Source organism: Pelmatolapia mariae, linkage group LG3_W (genome assembly GCF_036321145.2).
Source record: "Pelmatolapia mariae isolate MD_Pm_ZW linkage group LG3_W, Pm_UMD_F_2, whole genome shotgun sequence".
Lineage (NCBI taxonomy): Eukaryota > Metazoa > Chordata > Actinopteri > Cichliformes > Cichlidae > Pelmatolapia > Pelmatolapia mariae.
The window spans coordinates 92,230,375-92,258,123 of record NC_086229.1 but is presented as its reverse complement, the minus strand read 5'-3'; the positions used below and the strand labels follow the sequence as shown (position 1 = coordinate 92,258,123).

Genomic DNA, 27,749 nt, shown 5'->3' with positions numbered 1-27,749 from the left:
GTTCAGCATCTTCAACTGTGTTAGTGGTGTGCAGGTGACATGCAGTCTGCCATGATGTTCTGGCTTCCTGGACGATACTCCATGTCGTACTGGAAACACGTCAGTCTAGCTGACCAACGCGCAATCCTCATGCCAGCTCTGTTCATCCCTTTAGTACTTAGCGGAGTGGTGAGAGCTTGATTATCTGTTTTATCACAGGCAACAGTGGCATTGTTGCTCTTTATCGCTTGCCTTTTTATGCCAACCTTGTGGTGTAGGTCCGCAGGGCTGAGCTGATCACACTCCTCTCTTTCCACGAAAATGTGCCTTCGTCACCTCGACGGTTTGTACTGGAGTAGTCTGAACAGTAGAGAGCAGTGTAGCACTGTGAACAGCAGCCTCCATTTGACATGCAATGGTAACGGCTTTGTCCAATGTAAGGTCCTCAGCCAGCAGTTATTTATCTTTAACAACAATGAGATTGCTGAGCAATAAGCTGATACCGAATTATTTCGCTCTCCATTGCTCCAAAACTACACGGTACAGCTAAAGTTCTGGGTCATGGTTTCCTCAGCGTGCTGAAATCGCTGTCTGAATGTGTCTGCATTACCAGACTTAGCAGAGTTACCTACCTAACATAGCTCAGAATAAGGACTTGAATTTGGATGGATAAGACAAGTGAATTCAGTTGACTTCAATCTGCAATCTACTGACATCTAATGGTGAGATTTTACACACTGTAACTTTAATGATACTTGAAAATAGGCTTAGCCTGAGCCTGTTCAGTCAGCACACAGAGTCTGTGGCACCACTGAACTGTGGGATGTTTTAGGTTTTCTTTTTATTTATTTATTTTTTTATATCTTACACACTGTACACTGTATTTCTAATTTCTGAAAAATTACTCTAAAGCATCATCTAAAACTTTAAAGTCTCTTTGCGCAATTTGAACACGAAAACTGTTAAATGAAGTATAAAAGTATGCCCTCCAAGGTTCATGCCAGGCCCATGGGGTCAGGAGTAAATAAAATTTACTCACTGTCTGAGGCAAATAAATCCAATATTCCAACAAAACTAACAAATATTTTCACGATTAAAACACTTCCCCTTGGAAGGCTTGCAGTACGACATGCAGGCATGTTTGATGCAGTTAAAGTAGTGTTACTAGAAATACTAGGACAGAAATTACAGTAATACATTTTAAAGGGCCTAATGACTAACATTGACTGGCCACTGTGTTAAGCACACTTGCTCAACTGCTCATTAACACAAATATCTAGCTAACATGGCTCACATGGAAGTACAGACAGTATAGACATGGTCACGATGACCCACCGATTTTCAACTTGAGCATCAGAATGGTGGGAAGAAAAGGTGATTTAAGTGACTTTGAACATAGCATGGATTACTCAGTAATGTGAATGCTGATTAAGCTTATTCAGCATTCACTTACTGAGATTCTATTTTTATTTCACACATTCGGCTGTCTCCTTCCGTCCAGCTGAAGAAAACCACTCAGCCACCATTAGATATCTCTTCTTTTCGAAATGTTGCTATTGCTATTTTTCTCATTTCTAACTTTTATATTTTAAAAAATATTCAACTTTATTCAACAAATAAAGTTGAATAAAGTTTATATACAGTGCAGTATAAAGTAGAATTCAGTGAATGAATCTAGCACTGACCATGAAGACCACAGCTGCTGTGGACCACTCCAACATAGTGGATTGCTATAAATTAACTACAGTATGCAAGCTAACCTGCTTTTACAACGTTACCACAAAGTTAGTAAGTATATAGGCTAGGTTAGTTAGTATACCTCAGTTTGTTCTGCAGGGTGTTTGAGAAAACAAAAATACATAGTTTATCAAAATACATCATATAGACCCAATCTGAGTAATTTTCAGTTTGCCAAACCCCAATAAGAAGTCACTTTTTTGTTCTTTTTGGCCTTTAGATAGTTACAGTGAAGAGTGACAGGAAAGCAGAAGGAGAGACAGAGAGGGGAAGACATGAGGCAAAGGGCTGCGGGTCAGATTCAAACCCGGGGTGGCTGCTTTACGGCATATGGTCGGCTGATCAGATGGTGAATTAAACCGGCTCCCACCAATAAAGTGCCTTACTTTTAAATATTATCCCTCTTCTTCCCCTCCTGCCCCATGTTTCTTACATCTTTCACCAGTAAAGTTATTTCTCATTCTTTCCTCTCCCAGACACACTGTGTGACAGTGCACAGAAACAGTTTGAGTGATTTTTGATATTTGTTGAGCTGTTAGATATGTTGAAATTACATGCTACAGTGTTGTACTCCCTTTGTGCATGCTGCTTTTCTGCAGCGCTTGTTAGATGCTGAAGTACCACAGCGACAATTAGGGGACACTTTTTCTAGCTCGCTTAAAACCCCTCAGTATAGCCCTATAAATGATACGTAAATATATGGCTGTGCCTGTTTTATCCCTGTGGATGTGATAAGCTTTTATGTGTTATTGTTCCCTCCATTTAGCTTAATGTTTGATGGCACACAGTGATGTGCAACAACAACAACAACAATAATAATAATAACTCAAATTAAACTAGAGAGCATTTTTTGACAATGTAAGGAGCAAAAAGTACACATACTTTAAAAAAATCTGTAGGATAAATAACAACAACAACAACAACAACAACAACAACAATAATAATAATAGTACTCAATAATCAAGTAACTCTAATAAAGTAAGCAAATTTGTACTTTGTCAAAGATTTGGGACTTTGTGGGAAAACTTTCAGGGTTTAACCTCAATAAGACAGTGATGCTGCAAAAGGTAGATGTTAGTTTGCTGTTCCTACTGTTTACCCTGACAATTAAATATTTTCTCTCGCCTGTTATAAATAAGAAAATTGCTAGACTGGATCCTAAAGCTAGTTTATTGACGAGGCAACATTAAAACTGTAATTTAGTCATATGAGCGGACAGTAAAAGTTTTTTTTTTTAAAGGGAAAAAATAGGCAGAAAGTGTGGTTCACGCTTGTCTTGAATGGACAATTAGAAGATAACATTGTCACATTGTCAAGTCTAATTCTCATTCGGTTTCAGTCTGCAAACACACACATGTGTAGTACTTAACTGACAACTAAGCTTGCCATGCCATGCATGGTGAGAACATTTACATGTAGACTAAACATGCATATACAAGCACCTACCAGCATTTCACTTTCAACTCAGACTTGGTGATGATTCAATTTACAAATCCATAGTGAAACTTTGTGATTCCTTTACAGGAATAAAAATGCTTCACCAAACTGTGCATGTTTACCATTTGTTAATGTCAAAGCTTTGAGGTATTTTTGAAACCTAATCATCTTTGGGGCGATATACATATGCTTAGGGCTAAGTTATTGTCTTTGGATATAGTGCAGGTTTTTCCTAATAAGGCTGTAGGCCAACATATAAACTCACTTGTAAAAGGAAGGAACTATGCATCTTAAAAAGAAAACCTCGACCACAGATTTTACAAGAAAATACCTTTTAAATGGTCAAATGGATATACTTAAGACACTTGGACTAAATAAACAAGCTGAAAGATGGAGCTCCAGTTTGACAAGAAAGGTTTTAATTGAAAGATGGTTCCTTTGTTTATCTTGGCACAAAGACCAGAACCCAAAGTTGTAGATAAGGACAAATAAACTTACATATGCAGGGTTTTATTTTCAACAAACTTTTTTTGGTTACATTTTTTCCAGAAATTTAGTTGGGTTTTTTTTTTAGTTAACTAAAATGTTCTTTCACATTTAGTTTTCGGTTTAGTGTTATAGCTAGTTATAACAACCTTGACTGTGTGTCTGTAAAAACTATGCTTGCATTTGGTTTCTACAGGAAATGCAGGAATGTGTGCATCTGCGTGTGAATGAGACATGAAATGTCACTTGCAGAACTCCAGCTGTTGCACAAAGAGTGCCAAGAAATATGAGGCACAGAGCCAGCCTGACTGAGGGCTGCACACCAATTGCTGCAGCCAGTCTTTTAAGGTAAGACAACCATAACACAGGAGAAGAATGTGAAGGTAAATTATTACAATATGCAGTATTTCATCATATTCTCTGCTGTGAATATGTACTTGACAAAGAAACGAATATGCCCTTGCAGGTTACAGGAGAGGAAAAATGTGAAAAAAGTGAAAAAGTGTTGTGTGTTCCAGTGTAAGAGCTGATCTGGCAAGTAAAACTGCTGAGAATCTGTACATAAAAGCCTACCAAAACACTCACTTTCTAAAAGTGCAGCAATTTCATCAACTTTCTTTTCTCCTGGATATCACTTCTAAAACTACTTACAGCTTAGATTAGCAGGCACAGTTCAGGGTTCTTTAAACTTTCTGTGTTTTGTTCTTACAAAAATCCTTTTGTAGTGGGTCTAAAGTACTTAGCTTTCCCAGAGACTAACAGTTCCTTTCTTGTACTCTCTTGTGCCCCATAGAAGCCAAGCATTACTCCTGTGATTAATTCAGAAGTAAAGGTCCAGACAACCTTGTCATCTTGTTCAGTGCTTCAGTGCTAAGCTGTACCTCAACTCAACTGAAATGAAGAAACTGGCTGTATGCCCGGTCTAACACACAAACAAGTATGGGATTTATGAATGTTGATGAAAGACAATACAATATGTATTTCACGTGCACTTCCTGGTCACTGTGGTGTTCATTAATCTCATTTAAGAAGTGAAGACTTTGTTCCAGAACCACCAGATGAAGCTTAGGAGGCAAAAGATATATAGCACCTGGTTGTTAGAAAGCTATTTCCTCAATAAGAACGGCCCATTTTTTGTGCATGCAGTCACCTTCCTTCACACAACTCTCAACACAGTGGGATGTGTGTTGTGTGTTCCTATATTTGCAGAAACACAAAATAGACAAACAGTTGTGATAGACTAAACTTCAATTCAGTTTTATTTATACATTTACTAATTCTGAAATTAATTTAAGTCATTACCTGTTTGTGTTATAGTTTCTGAGCTGGAATGAGGCCTAGCTTAAAAAATGTTTCAACCAGCATGCAGGAGGTGGGGGTGACCTTTAAAAAGACATCCCCACTGAATCTGGCCTTCTCTGCATCTGCTAGTTACTCCACCAGGTTCTGAAAATAGTAACAGACTGAAAAGCTCAACAGGCCCCACATGGTTGGCTGGGCACAGGTATCAGCCATTGTGAACGTAGTGCATTCAGCTCAGCGGATGCAGATCTGATATATATATAATGTACTATATTTTTTCAATAAAGAGATGTTCATTTTAGCAATAAAAATATTGTCTCTCCATTGGCTTATTTAGCTAAAAACTGAGCTGAATACTATCAGTGACTCTGTGGTGTAGTTGTTAACACATTTGCATTACATTTAAAAGATTATGTAAGATTTTTTTGAGGATGCTAAATTGTCTGATCACATCTAACGAAATGGCTAACAGGTTTTGATCAAAGTCCAGTATCTGTTGGTGTTCTTGCCAGATTCTTCAGTTCTGTAGGGACTTAAGGGTTGACCTCTGATCACATGTTCAAGCACAGAGAACAAGTGAAGTGTATAAGTTTCATGGCGCCAGAACAATTCTTGAGAGGGCTTGATGCCAGCACCCACAGTCTCTATTATGAAACATGACTGGGACTGTAGTCCTTTGATACAAAACCAGAGAGCTGTTAATACAGACCAACAGAGGCTTTGCAAGTGATACCAGTTTGGCTCTCGAAGATGAGGGCTGGACTGAAGTTACAAATAACCTCAAGCCAACCAACACTATTTGAGAGATTACAGTTCTCCTAACACTATGTCTCTAGATTTACTGCCTGTATGTGACTCACTACTGTGATTGCAACTGGTTTAATTCAAACCTGGAATATAGATTTATCATTTACCATACCATCTCCCACTTAAACTGGTTAATAAAATGGTCAGACGGGAATGACAGCAAAAACTGTAAAAATCCGATCGGAGTGATGGACTGCATACTGGTTTTGCAATGAGAAAAGGCCAATCATTTTACAGAAGAGTAACAACTGAAAAGATAAAGAAAGACAAAATTTAACTTATGATAAACAACATATCAAATGCTAACTTTCACACAGTATTGCTATTCTAACGCTTTGTCTAACATTAATCCTTAATAATCCTTATTAATAAAGCAGTTGTGTGTTTAATCATAAACACACAACTGCCCACAATTATGAAATAATACAGATGTCAACAGCACAAAATACTGTCAATTTTAAATATAATAAATGAATATTTCACTGGCAAGAAGGTCATCACTGTTTCTCCACCCCAATTTGTTGCTGCTATCAAAATCAAAATGTTCTCATTTTTTCCTGTTTACAGGTTCTGTATGTCTATTATTATCTATTATGAATAAAATATGGGTTTCAAATCATTGTATTTTGTTTGTTTCACACTGCGTCACAACTTTTTGGATTCTGAATCAGCTGATGCAAGATGATACAAGTTGAAGACTGCACATTGTGTCATAGAGAAAAAGAATTTACTGAGCTTTTGGAGAGTCCAGTGATGAATGGCAACATGCTTGTGGTTGAGGAAAAAGACATCAGGCTATGACATGTGTGATGAGTTCATTCCTGTGGTTTTACACACTCATTACTTCCTATAGCTAGGAGGAAAGCTGAAGGCATTGCATTAAGAAGTGCTTTAGAACATCTACAGGGAACTTGAAAAAGGTCATTTATGGAAGGATGTGTTGTTATGGGTCCATTGAATGTGTTTAATCCTCTTGAGCTTTTTTATGTGAGGATGCATGCAAGGATCTGTGGCTCACAGTCTGTGACTGCAATTAATGCAGAGTTGTGTGGCTTCAAGTAATTCTATTCTCAAGTAGTGAGAATAGAATTTATTTTCTCCTGCTAATCTGGGTCCCAGATGCAGCCTTTGTTTCAGTCTAAGCAGAGACCCCGGGACCTCCCTTTCTTTATCCATCTCCTCCAGGTATTCTGGGTGGGACACTGAGATCTTCTCAAGCCAGCTGAGAAACATAATTTCTTCAGTATGTTCTTAGTCTGACTTAGGATCTCTTCTCAGTTGGATGTTCCCAAAACACTTTACCTAGGAGGTATTTTGGGAACTTCATTCTGATCAGAATGAAGAACGTAGTCATTCTGATCAGGTGCCCAAACCACCTCAAATGGCTCAACTGTAGAAAAGCAGCAGCTCAACTTGTTTGTTTGGCATATGTGCAATTGTGCAAAACAGTCAGGACCCATTCCCCAACCTGAAGATGCAGGAAGCAATGTCTTATTCACTGGAGAGAACCCTAACATATAGGCACCTAACTGCTGGCATATGAGCATACACTTTTCTGCATTTATCTTTCATTAAAACCAACTCTAGTTGTGGGCTGTACTTCACAAAAAGATTCGTTTCAGAACCTAATGTCTCCACTGAGGTCAGAGGCCAGACATGTGTATTTCCTATCTTGCAACCTGTGGTATAAGTTCCAGCTGTTTCTCCTCCTCCTACAACCAGTCCACCCCCTCCCTTAGCAAAATAGCGCCTGACTCCTACAGGTGGTGGGCCCACTAGAAAGACTGGCCCATGTGGATAATTCAGTCAGAGCCTGGCTGGTCCCCACGAGTTATCACAGTTCATTTGACTCTTCACCCAAATCATTTTTTCTTAGGAGACGATACCAGGGAACAATTGCCTGGAAAACAAAGTTCTGAGATCACTGGGGTATGTAAAAAAATATACTAAGTGTGAGAAAATCCAAGTACCATAATAGTCAAAACACTGTAAATATGAAATAGAAATTTGAGGGGAAAAAATTACCTGACCTAAATATGACTGACTGTAAATTTTCACCTACTAAGTAATGTCTGATGTTTCAAATTTAAATGAAACGTGCAAATTAGAAGTGAAGGTTAACAGATGTGTAAATAAAAATACTTTCTGACAGTTTGATGTGTGGTGTTCATATCCTGTGTCAGTCTGGGGACCTTGTTAATGAGACCAGCTGCAGCTGGAAAGAAGCCATTTTTCATGAATCACAGGTTTCCCAAAGAAGGTTCGAAGCTTTTCATTAATTTTGGGAGAAGTTGGTCAAATCTCATCTGCCCACTTAGTGGTCCTGGAGGTGTGCAGGTCCCGCATGGCTTTCCCCCTGAAAGAAAAAGACAATTACTGACTGAGAAAAAACCGACTGTGATAAAAAAAAAAAAATAGCACATAGACAAACATAGCAAAAAGAGAAGTACAGAGCCAACAAGACTTAAAAGCTAGCATTAACTGAAGTTGTCTTTCTTTTGTTTTGCAATTTTGACTCTTTTGTGTGAAAGCAGAGTGACTTTTCCAAGTCTGCATACAATGGTTGTTTGGACCCCTTTAGGATTAACAAAACGTGGTATCTACAATATTAACTTATTAATTCGGTCATTTGTGCAGTGACACATTACATTAATATACAGTCAATTACAAGATAGAAAGGGCTTTAATTATTCTACACTGCTCTCTAGTGTCGTAAAATTGTAAGCGTAACCTAAAACGTCATCAAAATCGCGCCGCAATCTCACACGCATGCGCAATAGTGTGGAAGCTGACAAAATTCAAACTGGGTGGCGGGTAGTTGAAGTCGGAAGACGTAGAAGAAGAAGAAAATAAAGAGTACAATATATTTACTGTTGAGAGCTAGACCAAAGTGTTAAGAAAATGACAAGCACGTTGAAGGGAATTACTCTCAAAGGAAGCGCGGAGTTAGTAGCCGAGTTCTTTTGTAAGTATTTCTGTTATTTCATCTTTTAGTCGCTCGTTTTCGACACGCATGCATGTAAGGCTAATATGCTATTGGGCCTACATAGTGCCCGATAACATATTAGCATCAACGCAGCATGTATGCACTCACATGGCAAGCATAGCTCCAGCTGATGAAAAATAAAGTGTTTAAGCCTGATGTATCCTATAAGCGTCAATTCACAACTTCAAACCGAATAATTTGTAAAGACGGTCTAGTTGTCTGCCCTTGTATTGAGAATCGTGAACGTACACCATACATCGCTTCTATTCTACCGAGCTAATATATTCACTGATTCCCAGTTAGTTTTCTCTCGTGTTATTCCCTTTCTTGTGTAGTTGTTTTTGTACTCTTCTGTCCCTTTCAAGTTTGAATCATATAAGCCTCTAAATTTTACGAATACTGGAATTCCGGCGTATTTGAACCCTTTGATTTCCCCATTGTCATTCACAGCTTTCGGCATCAACAGCATCCTGTACCAACGGGGCATCTATCCTCCAGAGACATTCACCAGAGTTACCCACTATGACATGAGTCTCCAACTCACTACCGACCCCAAGCTGAAGAACTATCTGACTAACGTGGTGTCTCAACTTAAAGGTATCTCAATAGTGGGCTTCTCCACTCGTGACACAACTAAGGAGAAAGTGGAAAAACTCTGGAACTGAGTGAGCTAACCAGCTGCGGTCTGAAGACACTCCAGTTGTAGTTTTGGGCTTCGAGTTCTGTAGCTATATCTACAAGGCTGCTGGATTATGGCAAGAAATCTTACTCACGGTTATTTTGGTCACTATGGAAATGGGTTGTTTTTTTTTCGTTTTACATATTTACTCTTAGACCTTGAAAAAAATGTGGACATATTGTACTTAAGAAAACAAACAAAACTTCAGTCTACTTTAAGTGGATTTCCTTGAACACCAGAAAGAAAAGAAAAAACGTAATTGGTGAGAACTGAGCTCACAGCTTGGTGGGGAGTGACTTTGGATTTTTATGGAGAAGAAAAAGTAAAGGCAAAAGCCGTAGTGAAGTACAAAATAAGATGATGTTTGTGAACAATGAATGATTTTGTCAATTTATTTAGCTAATTCGGTGATCGGTCTTTACTCAATAAATGATAGTTATACAGTAACTTGTTAGTTGCGATTGCTGAGTAGGGCCATATGGTGGTGCATTTCCCCCTCCCCTTTTTGTTGTGTTGAATTAGATCAGAGTCAGAATCGGAAAGACTTTATTTATCCCCAAGGGGCAATTAACGTACAACAGAGCAGCAGAGCAGCATGATGTTGAAGATGAACTCAGATGCCTATGAGACTCATGCCTGAGATTTTAATTGGTATGACCTGGCATCTTATGATCAATGTTAAGTAACATACAAAGCAGCACACGTGAGTTTCCATTCCCATGTTACACAAATTTGTGTTAAGCTACTCTTAGGCTTGTCAGGTGAACTCAAAAGCTATTTCTGGTTAAAAACGCTAGATTTTTAATTTTTGATTTACCAATTTTTGATTTTGCCATAAATATGTATGTATGTGAATGAGGAAGGAGATCGGTGCACCCTTTTCTGTCCAAGGTGATGACATTGTAAGATTTTATTTTATTTATTTTTTTATTTTTTTCCCGCAACTGTTGATGGCTGCCTCCTCAGGTTTCTTCCTGTTAAAAATAATTTTTTTTTCCCATCAATGCCTAGTGCTTGCTGTTCTGGGATCATCTGATTGTTTTTCTTTTTAAGCCTGTGGGTTCTTTACTTTAAAGTATAAAGTCTCTTGAAGCAACTGTTGTGATTTTTAGTGCAATGTAAATAAAACTAAATAGAGTAAATATCTCTGGATTTTCAGTTCAAGTTTAGTTAATGTAATTCGTACCAGAATATTCATATTTTTGGGTGCATATGTCAAATCACTCAAGCTCTCAATTGTGTAATGGTAAGAGTAGTGAAATTACAGAATACAAATCAATCATCATTTTTCTCACAGAACTTGTGATCTCTTGGATATAGTTGTGGATACAAAATTCTGTACATCTTTGTATTATGTTTTTAGGGTGTTTAACTACCTCACACTTTGCTTGACAACATTTAATTAAAGTTTGTTTGCTCTTTTGGTGTTGCAGAGTGGCTGTTTGAGTGCACTGTGCAAAAGCTGGTGTTGGTGATCACGTGTCTGGAAACCAACGAGGTGCTCGAGAGATGGCAGTTTGACATTGAGTGTGACAAGTCGGCTAAAGAGAGCAGGTCAGGACCTCTAGTACCTTTTTTTTGTTTGTTTGTTTTGTTTTAAAGGCTCCATGCTAATGTTCATTAATTTGCTGTCTCCTAATTCCAACACCTGGCATGTTGCACTTGTACTTCCCCCACCGTCAGTTTGAGTGGAGTGATATATTATATAAATTGTTTTGAGCTTCAGGTACCCCAGGTGTGGGCTATCAGGTTCCTGATTGGCAGTACCTGTGTGCATGGACTCTGCAACAGTGATTAGCTAGTGTCTGCTATAAGCATGGCATGTTTGACTGATGGGACTCATCCAGTTGGTGTTCCACAAAGTCAAGTTACAGTATTATGTGGCGTGAGCCCTACAGTAGCATCTCCAAATTGAAGGCCAAGTTCCAGCACTTAGGACCTGCACGCAGTCTTCTACAGGTTTGGATGATGTGTCCGACAGCTCGCTAGCCAGACAATCTGGAACAGACCGCACATGGCCAGTCTCAGTCCCATAGGGCTTCCAGGAGTCCTGTTATGACTGCTCGTCACCATTTGACCCGTTTGTGTTGGCAACATGTGCACTGGAACTTTGTTCAGCGATGAGTCTAGAATCTGCCTATGACAGTTAGACCATAGGGTCAAAGTTCTGAGAAGACGCATGATGCTGATTGCTTCACTGACAGGGTAACGACTTTTTGTGGAGGCAGTGCGATAGAGTGAGGCAGCGTCTCTCTCGCTGGAAAAATGAGGCTTGTCATCACCGGAAGCAGTCTCATTACAGAGAGATATTGAGATGAGATTCTGCAACCAGTGGCAATCTGGGTCAGGAAAGATGACAATGCTCAGCCCACCGAAGAGTGTGGTTTATCAAACTACCGCCAGAATTTGGGAGTAGGGAGGATGCAGTGGTCTGCCTACAGAAACTTGTGGTTTAGTTTTGTGCCGTTTGTGCTAAAGTGACCAACACATTTAAGCTGGCTGACAACAAATGCTGGTGTGATCAGCATGAGAAGGAGCTGCCAGGCTGTTCTCTAATCAGTTGTAGCAGATGACTGCCTCTTCCTGAGCCTGGTTCTGCTGGAGTCGTCTTCCTCTTTAAGAACAGTTTTTGAGAATCTGCTATATCTTTACATGATTGTGTTGCACAGTTCTTAGATGCACATTCATGCTGTTGTTACTCAAGCAATGATATTAAAACCTTAACTCACTGGTATTTGGCAAATTAAGGTTAACCCCTACAGCAGCATGAACTCAAGATAAAGCCAGATTTGAGCAAAAGGATTCATGCTTTGTCATCTGCAGCCTCAGCAGCAATCTGACCAGGTTGTGTTCAGTTTTGTATAAGCCCTTTCCACTGCAGTGTCAGATTTCCGTGGCTTGCAAGAGAGAATCCATTGTTGGCTTCTTAGGTTGCGTCCCATGAGCCTCAACATTAGGTGTGTTGTGAGTCTGACTGCTTTTATGCTTGGCACTACTGTATAGAATTAATATAGCCATTCTGTCAACTTCACCCAATTTGGTAATTCTCCTCTGACCTCTTCCATTAGCACTGGATCTTTTAGATCAGTAGTTTAGTTTCTTAAATCAGCAGTTGCTGCATGTTCTGGTCTTTTTGGTGTGGGCATTAATTCAAAATAGCTGCGGACAAATAGCTGCAAGATTTGATCAGCTGTCAGGCCAACATGACTGACTGCAGGTGTATGAGTTTTACTCCTGTGTGCCACACAGTTGTAGTGTTATCTGAAAATTATTAACGCAGTAATGAGCCGAACTATTGCATCACGTAGAACACACATAGCTGACTTACTATGACTGTGTAGACTCACATACACTGTATATGTGGTGGCAGGACCAAATGTGTTAATCTGCTGCTAAAAATAGGTCTGAAAAAAGAAAAAGAGAAAAAAAAAAGGAGAAAAAAAAAGGGAAAAAAAACAGGTCTGATTGTTGTGGTTTAAAAAAATCAATTTAATAAAGTAAACCTATTGTAAAAAATAAACCCATGTATATCCTCTAAGCCATCTGGACAGATCTGTTTACTTACACTTATTGACAGGAGTTGAATGGTGCAGACTATGGGTTGGTTGGCTGATTTGTCAGCACAGATCTGAATTTGTATGTTTGCAGTGGCTTAGTTTTTTTGTTTTGGTTTTTTTTGCAATAAAATGACATGAAATTTGTACTTTAGAAGAGTCTTTACAACAGAGTATGTAATTTGGTTAAATGAGCATCTGTCATTACACTCAACTGACTATTGTTTGATTAATAAATAATGCATGTTAACTGAGTTCTCATGTGTCACCCAGTGCACCCAGAGAGAAGTCCATTAAGACAATTCAGGATGAGATCCGCTCAGTTATCAGACAGATAACAGCCACTGTTACTTTCTTGCCCCTGCTAGAGACGCCATGTGAGTAATGAGACTTTTGACATTTGAGCCTTTGATGTGGTGGTTGGGTAATAATTTCAACTCCTCCCCCCTCCCCTCAGGTGCTTTTGACCTCTTGGTTTATACAGACAAGGACCTGGTGGTTCCAGATAAATGGGAAGAATCAGGGCCGCAGACCATTGACCAGTCAGAGGAGGTGCGTTTACGTTCCTTCACCACTTCAATCCACAAGGTGAACAGCATGGTGGCTTACAAGAAGACTGAGTCAGTTTAAACTTCTAAAGCACATGAGCTGTTACAGCACCGACCACTGATTCTTATAAAAACCAGTAGATCTAACACTGCCGTGTCTTTGTTCACTGCCTGTGCGTGACTGGACAACGAGGACCTGTTTTCCTTTGAGCTTCACTGTGTCTTATTTGTCAATATGATAAGGACATGAAGGAAATGTGTTCTTTCTACACTGATGTAAATATTTCTGCTAAGTGGCATTTGTCTGTAGAAAACAACTGTCTTTTCTTTAGTATTTTGCTTTCTTTCATTCTTTCAGTCTCTGTTTTAGAAGATAGTGGTATCTATGTTGAACTTTTATAAAATGACATAAATAAATGCCTTTTGCTTTTTCCCAAAGAAGTGATTCTGTGGTTTTATTTCTTTTGTTCAGGAGGTGCCAAGGTTTTTCATTGTGTTATTTATTTTGGAGCATTGTATAAAAGATATCACATGGTTTTTGGAGCCTTGAGATGATGCCGTCTTGGGGTGCATTTCAATAAGCTGATCTTTTCATCAAGGTCAAGAAAGAGAAGTTAGAGTTTGGAATGCACTCTTTGTAATGTGTTTTAATAACTGGAAAGCACACTGACATCCATCCACTCATTGGTTCAATTTTTCACCTGCTTGTTTAGTACATTTGAGAAATTATAGACAGCACACAGGAGACATAGTAAATAAGTATTATTTAATGGGACATACTATTCACTTCGCTCACAGTGTTGAAAGGTGTCGACAGTTGCAGATGTGTAACACCATCATAGTACCGTATCAGCATATTACATTTTGCAAAAGAAAACCCACAATTCTCTTATCTAAAAAAAAATCCATCCATCTGTCGTGTAATGCCCTCTCATATACATGCAAAAGAAAAAACCGACAACCAAGCAGTGAGGGGTTTTTTGTTTGTTTTTTTCTCCAGAGAGCACAGAGGCTAAGCTACAGGCACAAGTAAAATAGTCCTGGAGACTTATTCAATGTACAAATGACAACCACGGACACAAATTAACTTTCTGAGCATGTACATCTACAAAAGTGCTTGAGTTTAAATGAATCTGTCATGTCCATTAGTAAGCTGTTCATTAAATGCACCTATGTGGCACCTGTGTACTCTGTATAAATGTAAAGAGCTGAATGATAGAGAAAGTAAACAACCAACATAGTAATATCAGAAACTTTGAAACCCTGTAACTAAAAAAATAATCTGTACTTTAAAGCAGGGGGTGAAATATGTTCTGCCAGATCCCACTGCTCTTATGCAACAATGTTATCATACTGTTATCCAGTAGAAGCCTTTTTTATTTCCACTGCACCGAACAGATCAAACCAGTTCTCAGCGCATTGCTCTTCTCTTTTCTTAAGTCCTTATGCATCCTCCTACATTATTTTTTTCAGTGAGATGTATTCAGAAAATATCTGCTGCCCTCCCCTGTATGGTAGTGGCTTCCAGACCTCTGTGACTCCTCATCAACAGTTTATCGGCTGGACAATTAACTGTTTTACTAGTTCTGCTGATTCAGCAGTTTCATTTACCAAAACATTTCAGAACTTTTTCTTTTCTGCATAAAAAAAGAGTTCTGAAGGGTAACAGTAGCATCCTTCAAAACTAGATATTAACAAACATTCTAGGTGTACAGAAAAATGTCATAGTAATGTTGCATTTTCTATTTATTCCTAGTGTGGACATGCTGAAATCACTTTTATTGAGGAGTAATTGTTCCTTCTTGCAGGATCAGCAAAAACCTGCATTTCACAAGGTCCAAAGGTACCAGATTGTTCTTTTAAATGTGTTGCTGATGGCACCTCGCCTCTGACTACAGACTGAAAACCTCTGCCTCTAAAGGGTGGACAGCAGTGAACCCAAACACATCAAAATGCTGAAACACTTAATATCTTTATCTAATGAAAAAGTTGCTCCTGGATACATTCTGGGTTACATACTGAAATTTTCTGCCAAATTCTGTTGTTCAGTCAGTCTTTGTAGTGCAACAGAAACTGCTCTAAATGTTAAAGAATCATTTTTTTCCTTGTAGCAAATATCTTGTTTGAACAGATTTTTACATTTACCCATTAGAAAATCAGGTTTACAGAAATAGAAATTATACACCGCATCACAATGTATCAGAGCTAGATGCCACCCTCGGTGAGTAAATCATACTTTATATTCTGTAGACATTACTCCGTCGTTCAGTTTGTAAAATTGGTATGTATAAACAGCATTACTGGACATGGCTAAATAAAAATAAGTGGTTCTGTAAAACTGTGAATTGTGTACTTTATCGCAACAAGGCAGTGGCAACATCTAGATCCATTTCCCTTTGAAATCACAGATCTAGTCTTTGGCTCTTCCTACAGCTGGAAAAATAGAAAATCTAAATTCCAAATAACACAATACAGTACATTTCCAAATGTCATCAGAAGAAGCAGTTGTTCCTAAGAAAGGGCCTATAAAAAAAGACGGGATTTTTTTTCCACATATGAAAACATTTTCTAGATAATAATTGTGTGCTTTGACAAAAGAATGACCTTACAATATAGACTCTAATAAATATATAAAACAAAAATAAATATGCAATAGTTAAGACAGTGAATAAAATGTACGAAAGACTCAAACCCACGTAGTGTGTGTGTGTGTGTGTGTGTGTGTGTGTGTGCGCCGTGAAGACATATAACAAGTCTATAAGATTATTGTGACACTATGTAAAGTATATAGTAGTTGCATTGTTTTCATCCCACTAGAATGGTGCTAATGGTGCTAAAGCTCCATGAACACTGGAAGCGACATAGTGAATAGAGACCATTCAAAGTGAATTACATCCCACAACTTCAAGTGATTACAGATGAAATAACCACAGGCAAATTCTTTGAATGTTCAGGCAGAGTAGAAAAGTGCTAAATAAGAATCAGTCAGTTTACCATTTCCTATCTGCTAAGGGAAGATAATTTTTTTTTTCAACTTCTAGGCAAGCGACCGAAGCAACTACCAATACATATGACCTGGAAGTAAATATGTAGAGCTTCCAGTGTGTATGCAGCTTAACCATTCAGTGTTCCCTAAAGTTCACTACCTGTCACAGATAGTGTAGGTGAGACCATCAATATGAAAGCCACTCTGTGCAAAAATAACAATGTCTATGGTAATAAATATAGCTTAGTGCTGACTTTGTTATTATCTCTGGTGAGTGAGAAAAAATGGTGGTGACAGGATAAAATGACCATGACCTCAGAAACAATGATTTCTTGTTATGGACACATTTCATTCCTTTCTGTTCATGGTAGGGCTTAGCTGTAAAACTAGCATACAACTTTGATGTTATTTCATAGTTTCTCTATTTTTATCTGTTGTGAAAAGTACTCACAAGAATTACTGATACTCCGGGAGACAGGAAAAGTGCTGCCAAGTCTAGGCAGATTACCAACAAGTCAACAGACTGACTTGTGGATGTTTTTACAGTTTTTTTTCTATCTTACTTTATTTTTTAACTTGTACTCATTGGCATGGCTATGCATGATCGTTTGTAATTTTCCTATATCTGAGCAAACGCTTTGCCGGGTGAGTAAACTCCAGATTACAACAAGGAAAAGAAAGACAAACTGTGAAACCTGACTGCGGCACCTCAACCGTAATAGATTAAGTCTTAAAGTATTAAGACTGCTCAAGGCAAGTGACCTCTTCTATTATCTATAGCTAATGTTTTTTTTTCATGGTAGGAAAATTACTTTTCTACCTCACTGTCAGTCCACACAATACGCTATTAGATAATTTTAATGAGAATAGGTTGAAAATGTGGAACTCTGGAAATTTGAGTTGGATGAAAACCAAACTGGTGTTTGGATCACACCAAGCCGTTGACAAGCCCCTTCTCACACTCCTCGGCTAAACACTTCCACTGCTGCCGGTTTTTCTGACATCCTTCCAACAACGGGGAGCAATACTCCGATAAGCCAGCCAAAGTCTGTGACAGTGATAAAGACAATTCAGCATGGGAAATCAGAGGCAGAACTGAATGCAGGAAGAATTGCTATTCATCAGCTACACTGGTCAGCAAAAATAGCAAGGGCTGAATTACCTCATATAACTGAATGCAAATGGCATCAATGAAGGACACCTGCATGCTCGGTATCTTATCCCTTTTCTCACGATTCATCAGGTCCTGTGAAAAGATTGAAAAAAATGAGATGTAAACTTTATATTAATTAGAGTCATTAATAAGTTAACTGTTTTAGCCCCAAAACAGACAAATCTATGAGAAAATTCATATATATATATATATATATATATATATATATATACACATATATATACACACACACACACACACATACATATATATATATTGCTATATATAGATAGATATAGAGAGAATATATATATAGAGCGAGGGAGAGATTACCACAAAATATGACAATTAGTTAAATTTATAATGTGTGTCCAACATCATTTTACAAACAAAATAACTGAGACAAGAAAAGATACAGGTATTTATAGTCATGTAAAAAAGAAATTTGTCACATAAATGCACCGTCTGTGAAGAATGAGTACCCTCCCACTGCTTCAATAGGAATTAAAAAGGTAATTAAAAGAGTGAGTAGAGGCCAGGTGCTGCTAATCAAATGCAACTGATTAATTAATCATGACTGTAAATGCAAATGTTTGTTTATATAGTGTCAAATAACAATAACAGTGATCCCAGGGCACTTTATACTGTAGGACAAAGATCTTCCAATACAGACTGCATAAAGTCCTAAGAAAACATTCTTTTCACATGACTGTAACATCAGCATAGTTCTTGAAAATGTGTTGTGATACTTCATGATTTGAAAGGGAATATATTTAAGTGCAGTAGGATGAAATACCAGAGGATTCAGAACAGATTCCCAGGCACTCGATGGCAAATGTTGCACTGTTGAGAAGGATTTATCCAATATCATTCAAATGAACCCTGAAATTACTTACAATTGGTTCAATGTTCAGCTCTTGCCTCTCCTTATCCCCCTGCTCGAAAAACTCAGTGGCCACCAGCTCTGCAATCTGCATCAGAAACCAAATGCAGAAACACTGAAAAATTGAAACATTTTATGAGCTTTTAGTTCTTAAAAGGCAAATTCTATAACACTAAATGTAAAACCAAAGATAGAAGCAAAGTAAGCTTTTACGATGGGGTAGCTGTAGCTCAGGAGTTAGAGCAGGGCATCTACTAATTGGAACGTTGGTGATTGGATCCCTAGCTGCTCTAGTCTGTGAGCCAAAGTATCCTTAGGCAAGATAGGGAATGCAAAGCTGCTCTCTGATATGTTCATTGGAGTGTAAATGTGTATGAATTAGATAGAAAGCAAAGAAAAAGTGCTTGTGTGAAGGGATGAATGACCGTTTTGAATACAAAAATGCAATATAAGAATCAATCCATTTATAATTTGCTCTGAAAGCATCAATTTTAAATCCTCATTTATTGTTGGACAGAAGACTAAGTTGGGTGAACTGTATACTATGCAAGTCATAGTGTCATTGTAACCTTGGAAACTTTGTGGCATAATTGTGGCAGTTTGAGTTGAAGTACAACACATTAATGAACATCATAAGAAAGAGTTCTCCTACATGGACATAACAAAATGCTTATACTGCTGCTGGAGGCAGCATCGTTAGAACATTAATATTGAGGAAATGACTGGGAATGACCCAGACAAACTGACAAAGACAGCCTGTGTGACAGCTGGAAGGAAGAAGGAAAATGAAACAAGTGAATAGCAATAGCAAGAGCTCTCCCAAAAGCCCCACACAAAGTTAGTGTTCTCAAGTTTCTAACAAAGAGATAAAGAAGATAGGCTCAAGCTCCAATCAACATCACTCTGTGTGTACGTGTTGCTGAAGCCGTCTGCAGCTCTTGATTGAGTCGGTGGTGGTGCAAGGAACGTAAGTACTATGATGCAGTTGTTAATTGTTGAGACCAAGAAGCTTTGCCTTTACTTCCTGCATGATCTATGAAAATATTTTAGCAGTGCTTATGGAGGTTACTTTCACAAACTCATATCATTTCTTTAACCCTTTCATGCATGAATCATGACAACCTCAATCAGGATTATACTTTATTGTTAAAGTATTTTTATTCATCTTTAGGCATGAAAAAAAGATTTTTGAAATTAATTTTTTTAAACAGGTACTTTTCAAATAGTTTTTTACTTGTCCACTTAGGTGAACAACATCACCTTTGGAGTGTGTGGCAGAGTATGGAGTGACACATCAGTGTCCAGTGTAGTGGTTTATGTGCAAATATATCATCAACACTGACACAAATACAAGAAAACAGCCTTTAAATAGCTGTCCACTGTAGTGACCACTATGCGTGAAAGGGTAAAAGTAAAGCACAGTTTGGCTCTTTGGTTATTTAAGGTCTTCAAAATCAAAAGTGGAAACCAACCAGAATGTATTTCTTAAGTAAAAAAAATGGCATGATATTAAAAATGCTATATTTGTAAATTGTGGTGACTTTATTGCATTTTTTAAATACAACTTTTTCGTTATGATATTTTATGTTGTTAGGTCTCAGTGATAACCTTAAATGATTATAATGACTTTAACTGACTGTATGACTGGAAGTTTCAGATTTAGAGCTAGTCTAAAAAACAAAAACAATATGGCAGATCAGCCTAAATGCTAGGAAAACACCATTAGAATCAGTCCAGAATCCAAAACCATTGGGTGACGTCACAGTGAATATGTTAATCTTTATATAAAGTCTATGGATGGAGGCTGTGAAAGTAAAACAGACCAGGGAAGGAGGGGTATGGGTTTAACGCAATCTGTTAATGAGGAGCAGGTGATTTGCCAGAGTGTGTGTAAGCCAGGGAACGTATGTGCTTGTTTGCTGCCCTGAATGTTTTTTTTAGAGCTGTCATCTGAGGACAGGGCCCAGCTGTTTTTATTAACAAGCTCTCATTTATCAACACTCTCATACAAACACACAGAATGTTTATCTGTATAACAATTCCTCTGGGGCTGAGTTTCCTAACAAGGCACAGACTAATGAAGGTCACTGGGGGACAGCAGGGACACTACAGCATTGAATATAGTGCACGCTCACGTGCGTGTGTGTGTGTAGTAGGTCAGTGATTAAGAAAAAAAGAGAAAACAAGGAGGAGCTCTGAAAGGTAACTCGAGTAAGAAATTGTAGGATCAGATGTGAATAACAAAGAATACATTTTAAGGCACGTTGCACCTCAGGTCACAGTCAGCAGGGCTCTATTCCAGGAAGCTTGTTATATAATATAATTTTTTTTTTAATGGTGTCTGCTGTTATCATTTACCCAACTTGAATTTTCATAAGATGAAGCTGGAATTCTGTTTCTTTATGTTTGATTTGTTAAATGTAATGAGACAAAATGCAGATGACAGAAACTGAAGATAAAACCTGAAGATCCACCCTCGAATCAGCTTTTGTGACAGTCTGACTATTTTCTTGTTCCAATAATTAATCAGTAAAAATGTAATGTAATGACAAAATGTAAGAAATGTACTTGTGTTCCTTCCTTCCTTTGACAGAATTGTACTTACTGAATGAAAGTGCTCCATGAGATTTAGAGAAAAACTCTGCTTTAATGTTGCCCAGTTTAACCATTTATACTGATAAAGCCTTCAGCTTCCAGGCCCCTCTTTAGTTTGGATTTCTACATTTAAGATAAAACTTGAAACTTTTCTTTTTGATAAAGCTCATAGTTAAGTATGGATCAGGTGACCCTGAATCCTCGGTTAGTTACAGTGCAATAGGTCTAGGCTGCTGGGAGTTTCTCGTGATGTACTTCCTGTTTCTTCTTTACTCACCTTTTTAGATTTCATTTCATTTAATCATTAGTTATTATTTATCCAATGAATGAATGAATGAATGAATCAGGATGTCACACAGCCAGCTCAGAAGGGGAGGAGTCAGAGACAAAAACTTGTGCTAGCAAATTTAGTTCAGACTCTGTTGAGTTTCCCTCATCTTCTGCAAAGCAGAAGTGTTAACTGTCTTGATACTAAGGAACTTAATTATTTTTGTATCATTAATTTAACTAAGATTTTAAATTATATTATACAAATTAACTAGCAGTTATAATCTATTTTTAAGAATTGGTTTGTTTGCTTCATTTTGAATTTTTGATACATTTTTATATTTTTTAAATACATTTTAATATTTTACTCATTGCCATTTTTCCTTTATATGTAAAGTGAGTTACAGTTTCAGCTGTTTTTTTATATCTCATAGAAACACTATGTAACTATAGAAAACAGAAATGAGGGGATGTGTGTGTATACCACAGTAAAAACATAAATACACAGAAAAGCAGCGTACTAACATACAGACAGGTAAAGGTTGGGTTTTTTTTGTTTGTTTGTTTGTTTGTTTGTTTGTTTTTACCCTTTTCTGTACTGGCCAGGGCTTAGTGATGGCAGAGATGTCACATGCAGTCATCAGCATTGACCTGAAGGGGGTGACAAAGTTACAGACATTAAATTTCCACAGACACACTAGTTTCTCATAGCAGGAGAAACTATGGACTTATTACCATGGTATTGCCAGGTTTGAATATAAGGTTTACATATAGCAAAACCTAAAACTTTGGTCTTAACCCATATCTGGCAACCTATAATGCAAAGAATGCCTGCATTGATGGCTAAACCATTTTTCTTGAAGAAATGGTTTCAACACATAACAGCTTTTACGACTATATGTTGATCAATAGAAGTGTTAATCATCACGCTGTCATGATGGTTTTTTAATTTTCAGACTTTGCACAGCAGGTGGCCTGTCCCTCACAAACATTTATCTTATGTTGATGTAAATGTTGATACAGGCATCTGAGACTCTATACTCACCTCAGCAGGTCTCTGTGGTGTTCATCCTCCCAAACAAACTGGTTGTTCTTGGTCAGCTCAAAGAACTCCCCTCGCCTCCTGACAGCACACACCCACATGAACAATGTCACAGCAGGTAATTATCCTCATATATAACCCACTTAGCCCCCAAACCACCCACTGTCTAGACTAAAAGTGGGCTAAGATAAGAGCTGAAGTCACTGAGGTAGTGGGAGGGAGTTAAGAAAAAACATGAATGCATTAAGATGTAGTAAAAAAATTGTCACCCCTCTTTTCAGAAGAGTGGGTATAACAACCAACACTGTGAAGACTGAAAAACTATAAATTTTCTGTGAAGCCACCCTTAAAATGCCACCAGTTCAAATGTACTTGGCAGGTAAATTGCTTGAGTACTTATACAGTCTGTATTTTATTTTCATTTTAACTTTTAGCTGCTGTGGGGCTGTAGACATACATGAGTTCTAAGCCAATTATATTACAAAGAAAGAAAATACCCCCTTTCCATCCACCCACCCACACCACCACACCCACACACAAATGCACACTCACCAGAAGAAAGACACAACTTTTAAACACTAAACTTGTATCTAGAACTACAGAATTACTATAAGTAGTGAGTAGAGCTTAAGTAATGAAGGCATTAACAGTCACAAGGTGAGTGTAATCTCAATTGTACTCAATTTTGCACTGATTAAAAACCTTAGTCAAAATACTGCTTTTCTTCTTCCATTCTTTTCCTCTCATTCAGTCTCCATTGAGACTTGATGTTTAGTACTTACTTCATGTACAGGGCGAGGTCGGTGGCCAGAATAGCCCTTTCAATCATCTTCAGAGTGGCCTTGTACTCGTCCAGAGAAAGGCCGCTCAGGATCTGGTTTCCCTGGAGAGAGAGGGACAGAGAGAAAACAGTGTAAGTGCAGGAAAAGCTCTGCATGCTATATCATTAGTTATACTGAGTTGCTGGATGGGAGTTTAATTTTCATGTCCTCGCAGTAAGGTAGCAACAGAGCTAACTGCAGGTTTCACTACTAAGGTTTTACTGTGGCAATTGCAATGATTGCAAAAAACTATAAACAGAGTGTTTATATGAATATCTTGACACATCATTACATGTCCCTTCAATGCTGAGCGCTGTTTAGTGATTACTTGCATTACGGCTTATCACACTACATATGATAAGGTGTATGTATCCCTCCATCTGTGTTTATGTGTGCAGCAGCAGTGGCCTTAAGTGGTGTTTGTGAAGTTGGGAGTGTATTTAGTGTTTGCTTTGAGGCCATAAAAATCAGAGCAGGGTGTACTTATCTGCATTTTATTGGACCATTTGAGAGATATGTGGTAGGCTAGCAGCTCAAAAATGACCAGAATAATGCGCGTAATAAATAAGATGGGAATATTCAGCAGAAGAGGGCAATGGCATTAAAACAGCTATCCACTATCAAGCAACTGGGTCTACAGTGTAAATCTTTTGTTAAAGGTCAGGGTAGGGTTAGCTGTCTGATTCTGTACGTAATTATTAAAATTAAATGATACTGTGTTCAATGCAATTTTTTGAGAAAAGACTGAAAGTAGCGAAGCTGCAGTTCTACAGCTAATAAATAGTTAGCCGCAGTAATACACATTCTCAGGCAAGTTAGCACCTGCTGCACATTTGACTTCCAAAAAGATTTTTAAAATATTAAAAAACTGTAGTAGTACAGTAGTACTGTGCAGTGATTCTCGCATAATAAACAAAGTTCATTGCAAGAACTTTAAAATGATTTTCCTCCCAACAGGTGCAGCAGTGAAATGGTAAATATATATGTGTCTGAGCTTTACTGAATTACGCTATGAGCACGGGCAAAAGTTTGTGGAACATCTAGGTATCTCAATAAGGTACCGCCTTGTAGGAAAGCTGTTGCTAAGGAGGTTGAGCAGGTCTTCCACCAATTAGAAGGTTGGTGGTTTGATCCATGGACTCTGCATGCCAAAGTATCCTTGAGCAAGATAATGAACCCCATTTAAGATTTTAATTTGGTATCTGTCTTCATTCCAATGTCTGACTTAACCCTGAGCGAGAGGAGTTCACACTTTGAGATTTTCAGGATATGGAGTTTGTTAGGACAATGCAATCTCCTATTGTTATCTACACATTCAAGGTGAAACAGCCATATAAAAAAAGAAATATATATTCAGTTCTCTGATAAGCTAAATATACCTCAAGATTCAATAGCCTGTAAAACCACCTATAGCAATAAGTTAAAGATTATGACTTTATCAGTCTGTCACATAGTTGTGGAGGAATTTTTCCCCCAGTCTTCTTTACAACATTGCCTCAGTTCATTGAGGTTTGTGGGTTTTGATTACGTATAGGTTTCTTAAGGTGTCACCTCAGCATTTCAATCAGGTTGAGGTCTCAATTTTGAGCCACTGCAACAACCTTAATTCTTTTATTTCTAACCCTTTTGTTGTATATTTGCTGGTGTGCTGGGATGCCCTTGCATGCCCGAGTTTTGCCCAATCTTTAGCTGTCAGACAACTAGCGTCATATTTGACTCTAGAATAAAGCTGACTTAATGACTGCAAAGCTCAAATCATTACCCTTCCACCACTGTGCTAGGCAGGTGGTATGACATGTTGTTACGTCCCCCGGAAGGGGTCTAGGCATGCGAGTGAGGGGACCAGTAACAAATGAGTCCAGAACAGAATACAAGGAGAACAGACAGGTGCTTTTAGTAAATAAAATAGTCTTTATTATAAATAATCTTAACATAAAGAGCTGGCAACGCCGTTTTACCAATGACACTTGGAAAAAGGAAAAAAGGTTACAACGACAAACAACACAACAACCAAACAAAAACTCCACACCACGAGGAGGCACTTCCAGGGGCCCACAAGCTCACCCTGTCACTAGCAGCAGCTAGCTTTACTGCTGCCGAGGCCCACAAGCCCACACTACTCACGTAAAGCAGCTATACTGCTTCCACAACTCCACACTTCAGGCAGGATAACCACACACCAAGAACACAAAGCAGAGACACCAGAGAACACCACCCTGCTCACAGCTCATCTCCAGCTTAAATAGCCTCAGAGGTGATTGTTGACTGGATTCAGGTGGCAAACGAGGCTAACCAAGAGCAGCTGTGTCCTGGGGAGAGAGGAGAGTGAGAGAAACAGAGGGGGTAGGAGTGGCAACAGAGGAGGAGGCGGAGAAAAACACCACGCCCACACAAGGGCAGTTTCAGGAGGCCCAGCTAGGGCCGTAACACCCCCTCCCATAAATACAAACCAGTGGTTTGTCACAGAATGTCCTACCCAACTTTTAAACATATCACTCTACATGCACCATAAGAACGGTTAGGCATAGCCTGCCGAATCTGCCAAGACCTTTTCGATGGGTTGAAAACACTGCACGGGGTTGGCTCAAGTCCCTCAACATAGTGTCCCAAGTGACAGCCAGATGTTTTTTGAGCCATCACATACGGAGAACCTGTCAGGCAGCTAGAAGGCCTTACAGCAACACTTCTCTGATGCTTCTTCGCTAGGTCATGGCGACAGGTATGCTGGTTAGCCAGAGGTGCAGGTTTGAATGTTTGTGGTCATCTGGTCCCAAAAGATTGTCAACAGGTGGCATCTCAAAATTAGTTGACCTCTGACATTCACCAAATGACACCACTGAGCAATTATGCTCCAATTGTTGCCTTGGACTGGCAACTTTGTCCGTTTGTGAACCACAGTTCACTCTTTTGGAAGCAGATCGATTTTGCTTTGAGTTGGCTTTCGAACAGTGAGCAATCAGGTGGCCAGGTTTGTGGCAGAAAAAACAGAGCTTTGTTTTGGCTCTTGAAACCCCACCTGTATCAGCTTTCCTAGCTGGCACACTCCTAGCCCTCGAGACCGACTGTTTCTGTTTGTAGGTCTTACAATTTGCTATTAAATGGCCAGACTTAAAACAGAAGAAACACTTTCCTTTCACCTTGAGATGGGACACAGGTACCTCGCTCTTTGGGTACTGCACAGCTGGCACATTGCTAACCTTCACTGAGGCATCGCGTCGGTCGTGCTTAATAACACTAGTTTTATGGATGAGGGCAAACTCATCAGCCAGTGTTGCAGCCTGCTGTAATGAGGAAACCTTCTGTTCACTGAGGTATACTGCAATCTGCTCGGAGATGCAGTTCTTAAATTCCTCCACCAGCATTAATTCACGCATCGACGCCAGGTCAGTAGCTTTGCTGGACACACACCACCGATCAAAAAGCACACTTTTCTTCCTTGCAAAATCTCGGTAGGATTGACACTGTCCCATTTTTAATCCCCGGAAACGCTGCCTATAAGCTTCTGGGACTAGCTCATAAGCTAGAAGGATGGCACTTTTCAGTTTGTCGTAATCCAAACTGTACTCAGCGGACAACGAGGAACAAACCTCCTGTGCCTTGCCCACCAGCTTGCACTGCAGTAAGATGGCCCACGCATCCCGTGGCCAACGCAAGGCTGTCGCTATCCGTTCAAATGATTCAAAATAAATCTCCACCTCAGTGTCACAAAACACAGGGACCAGATGACTATTCCTGCCTACATCAAACTGTACCTCTGTCTGTGACAGCGAGGCCGCCACAGGAGGGGAGGAAGCCTGTTGGAGTTCCAGCTGTCGCAGCTTGATCTTTGTCTCCGCCTCCACCTTCTTCAGCTCAACCTCCCTAGCCCTAGCCAGCTCTGCCTCCAGACGCCTAAGCTCTAACTCCTTTTTCAGCTGGAACTCTCTCTCACGCTCCTCCTTTTCCAGCTGGAGACGAGCCAGACGGACTTTGAGCCTAGCATCCTGCTTAGAACCCTCCGATGACTGGGTGGAAAGCGGATCAAAACGGGGCAGCGTCATTGGCCCGCCCTCAGGCAGCCCCTGGCCCACAGGTGTAGATACTGATGGTTCTACGACCTGGCTTGGAACATGAGGCGCTGTACTTGGTCCAGCCGGACCGGGTGTGCTCGGGGGTTCTTGCATTACAACCACCCCCTTCTCCAACAGCCCAGACACCAGAGTGGCCTTCAGCTCCGCTTTGCGTAGACCAGTGGAGACACTGATCCCATAATATGTTGCCACCTCATGCAGATCCCTCTTCCTACAAACATCCAGCATGGCAAGCAACGGCTTTGCCGTAAACCCAGAAATATCAAAAGTGGCCATGAAAACTCAAATCGGCCCGAAACACACACGTTAACCACCCAAGGGCCACACAACACCTTCACTACACAACCAAAAAAAAACAGGCGAAATAAAATGTGTTGTGTCAAGTCAACCAACCACTGATTAAAATTTTACCAACTC

General features: G+C 39.1%; 2 protein-coding genes across 6 annotated transcripts in view; one reads left to right on the top strand and one right to left on the bottom strand.

Moving 5' to 3' along the window:
- The first annotated feature begins 8,566 nt into the window (after nucleotides 1-8,566).
- On the top strand, nucleotides 8,567-13,901 carry mad2l1 (MAD2 mitotic arrest deficient-like 1 (yeast)). Its single transcript, XM_063465996.1, has 5 exons — nucleotides 8,567-8,713; nucleotides 9,185-9,331; nucleotides 10,847-10,967; nucleotides 13,241-13,344; nucleotides 13,425-13,901. Exons 1-5 carry the CDS (start codon nucleotides 8,650-8,652, stop codon nucleotides 13,595-13,597), a joined length of 609 nt encoding a protein of 202 aa, XP_063322066.1. The 5' UTR covers nucleotides 8,567-8,649; the 3' UTR covers nucleotides 13,598-13,901.
- Nucleotides 13,902-14,419: 518 nt separating this feature from the next.
- The window catches only part of pde5ab (phosphodiesterase 5A, cGMP-specific, b), a 110,126-nt gene continuing 96,796 nt past the window's right edge, over nucleotides 14,420-27,749 (bottom strand). For all 5 annotated transcript variants that reach the window (XM_063470286.1, XM_063470289.1, XM_063470287.1 and 2 more), the window contains 6 exons: nucleotides 23,224-23,324; nucleotides 22,445-22,522; nucleotides 21,987-22,050; nucleotides 18,551-18,625; nucleotides 17,664-17,747; nucleotides 14,420-17,549 (listed from right to left, as the gene is read on the bottom strand). In XM_063470286.1, the coding sequence (XP_063326356.1) occupies nucleotides 17,430-17,549; nucleotides 17,664-17,747; nucleotides 18,551-18,625; nucleotides 21,987-22,050; nucleotides 22,445-22,522; nucleotides 23,224-23,324 (522 nt within the window). In that variant the 3' untranslated portion in view covers nucleotides 14,420-17,429. The remainder of the gene's footprint in view (nucleotides 17,550-17,663; nucleotides 17,748-18,550; nucleotides 18,626-21,986; nucleotides 22,051-22,444; nucleotides 22,523-23,223; nucleotides 23,325-27,749) is intronic.

Excerpts from the sequence above, each read along its gene's own strand:
- mad2l1 (XM_063465996.1), top strand. The coding sequence starts at position 8,650 with ATGACAAGCACGTTGAAGGGAATTACTCTCAAAGGAAGCGCGGAGTTA. Across the intron at positions 8,714-9,184 it reads GTTAGTAGCCGAGTTCTTTT|CTTTCGGCATCAACAGCATC; the intron begins GTAAGTATTTCT and ends TGTCATTCACAG. Across the intron at positions 13,345-13,424 it reads GCCCCTGCTAGAGACGCCAT|GTGCTTTTGACCTCTTGGTT; the intron begins GTGAGTAATGAG and ends CCCTCCCCTCAG.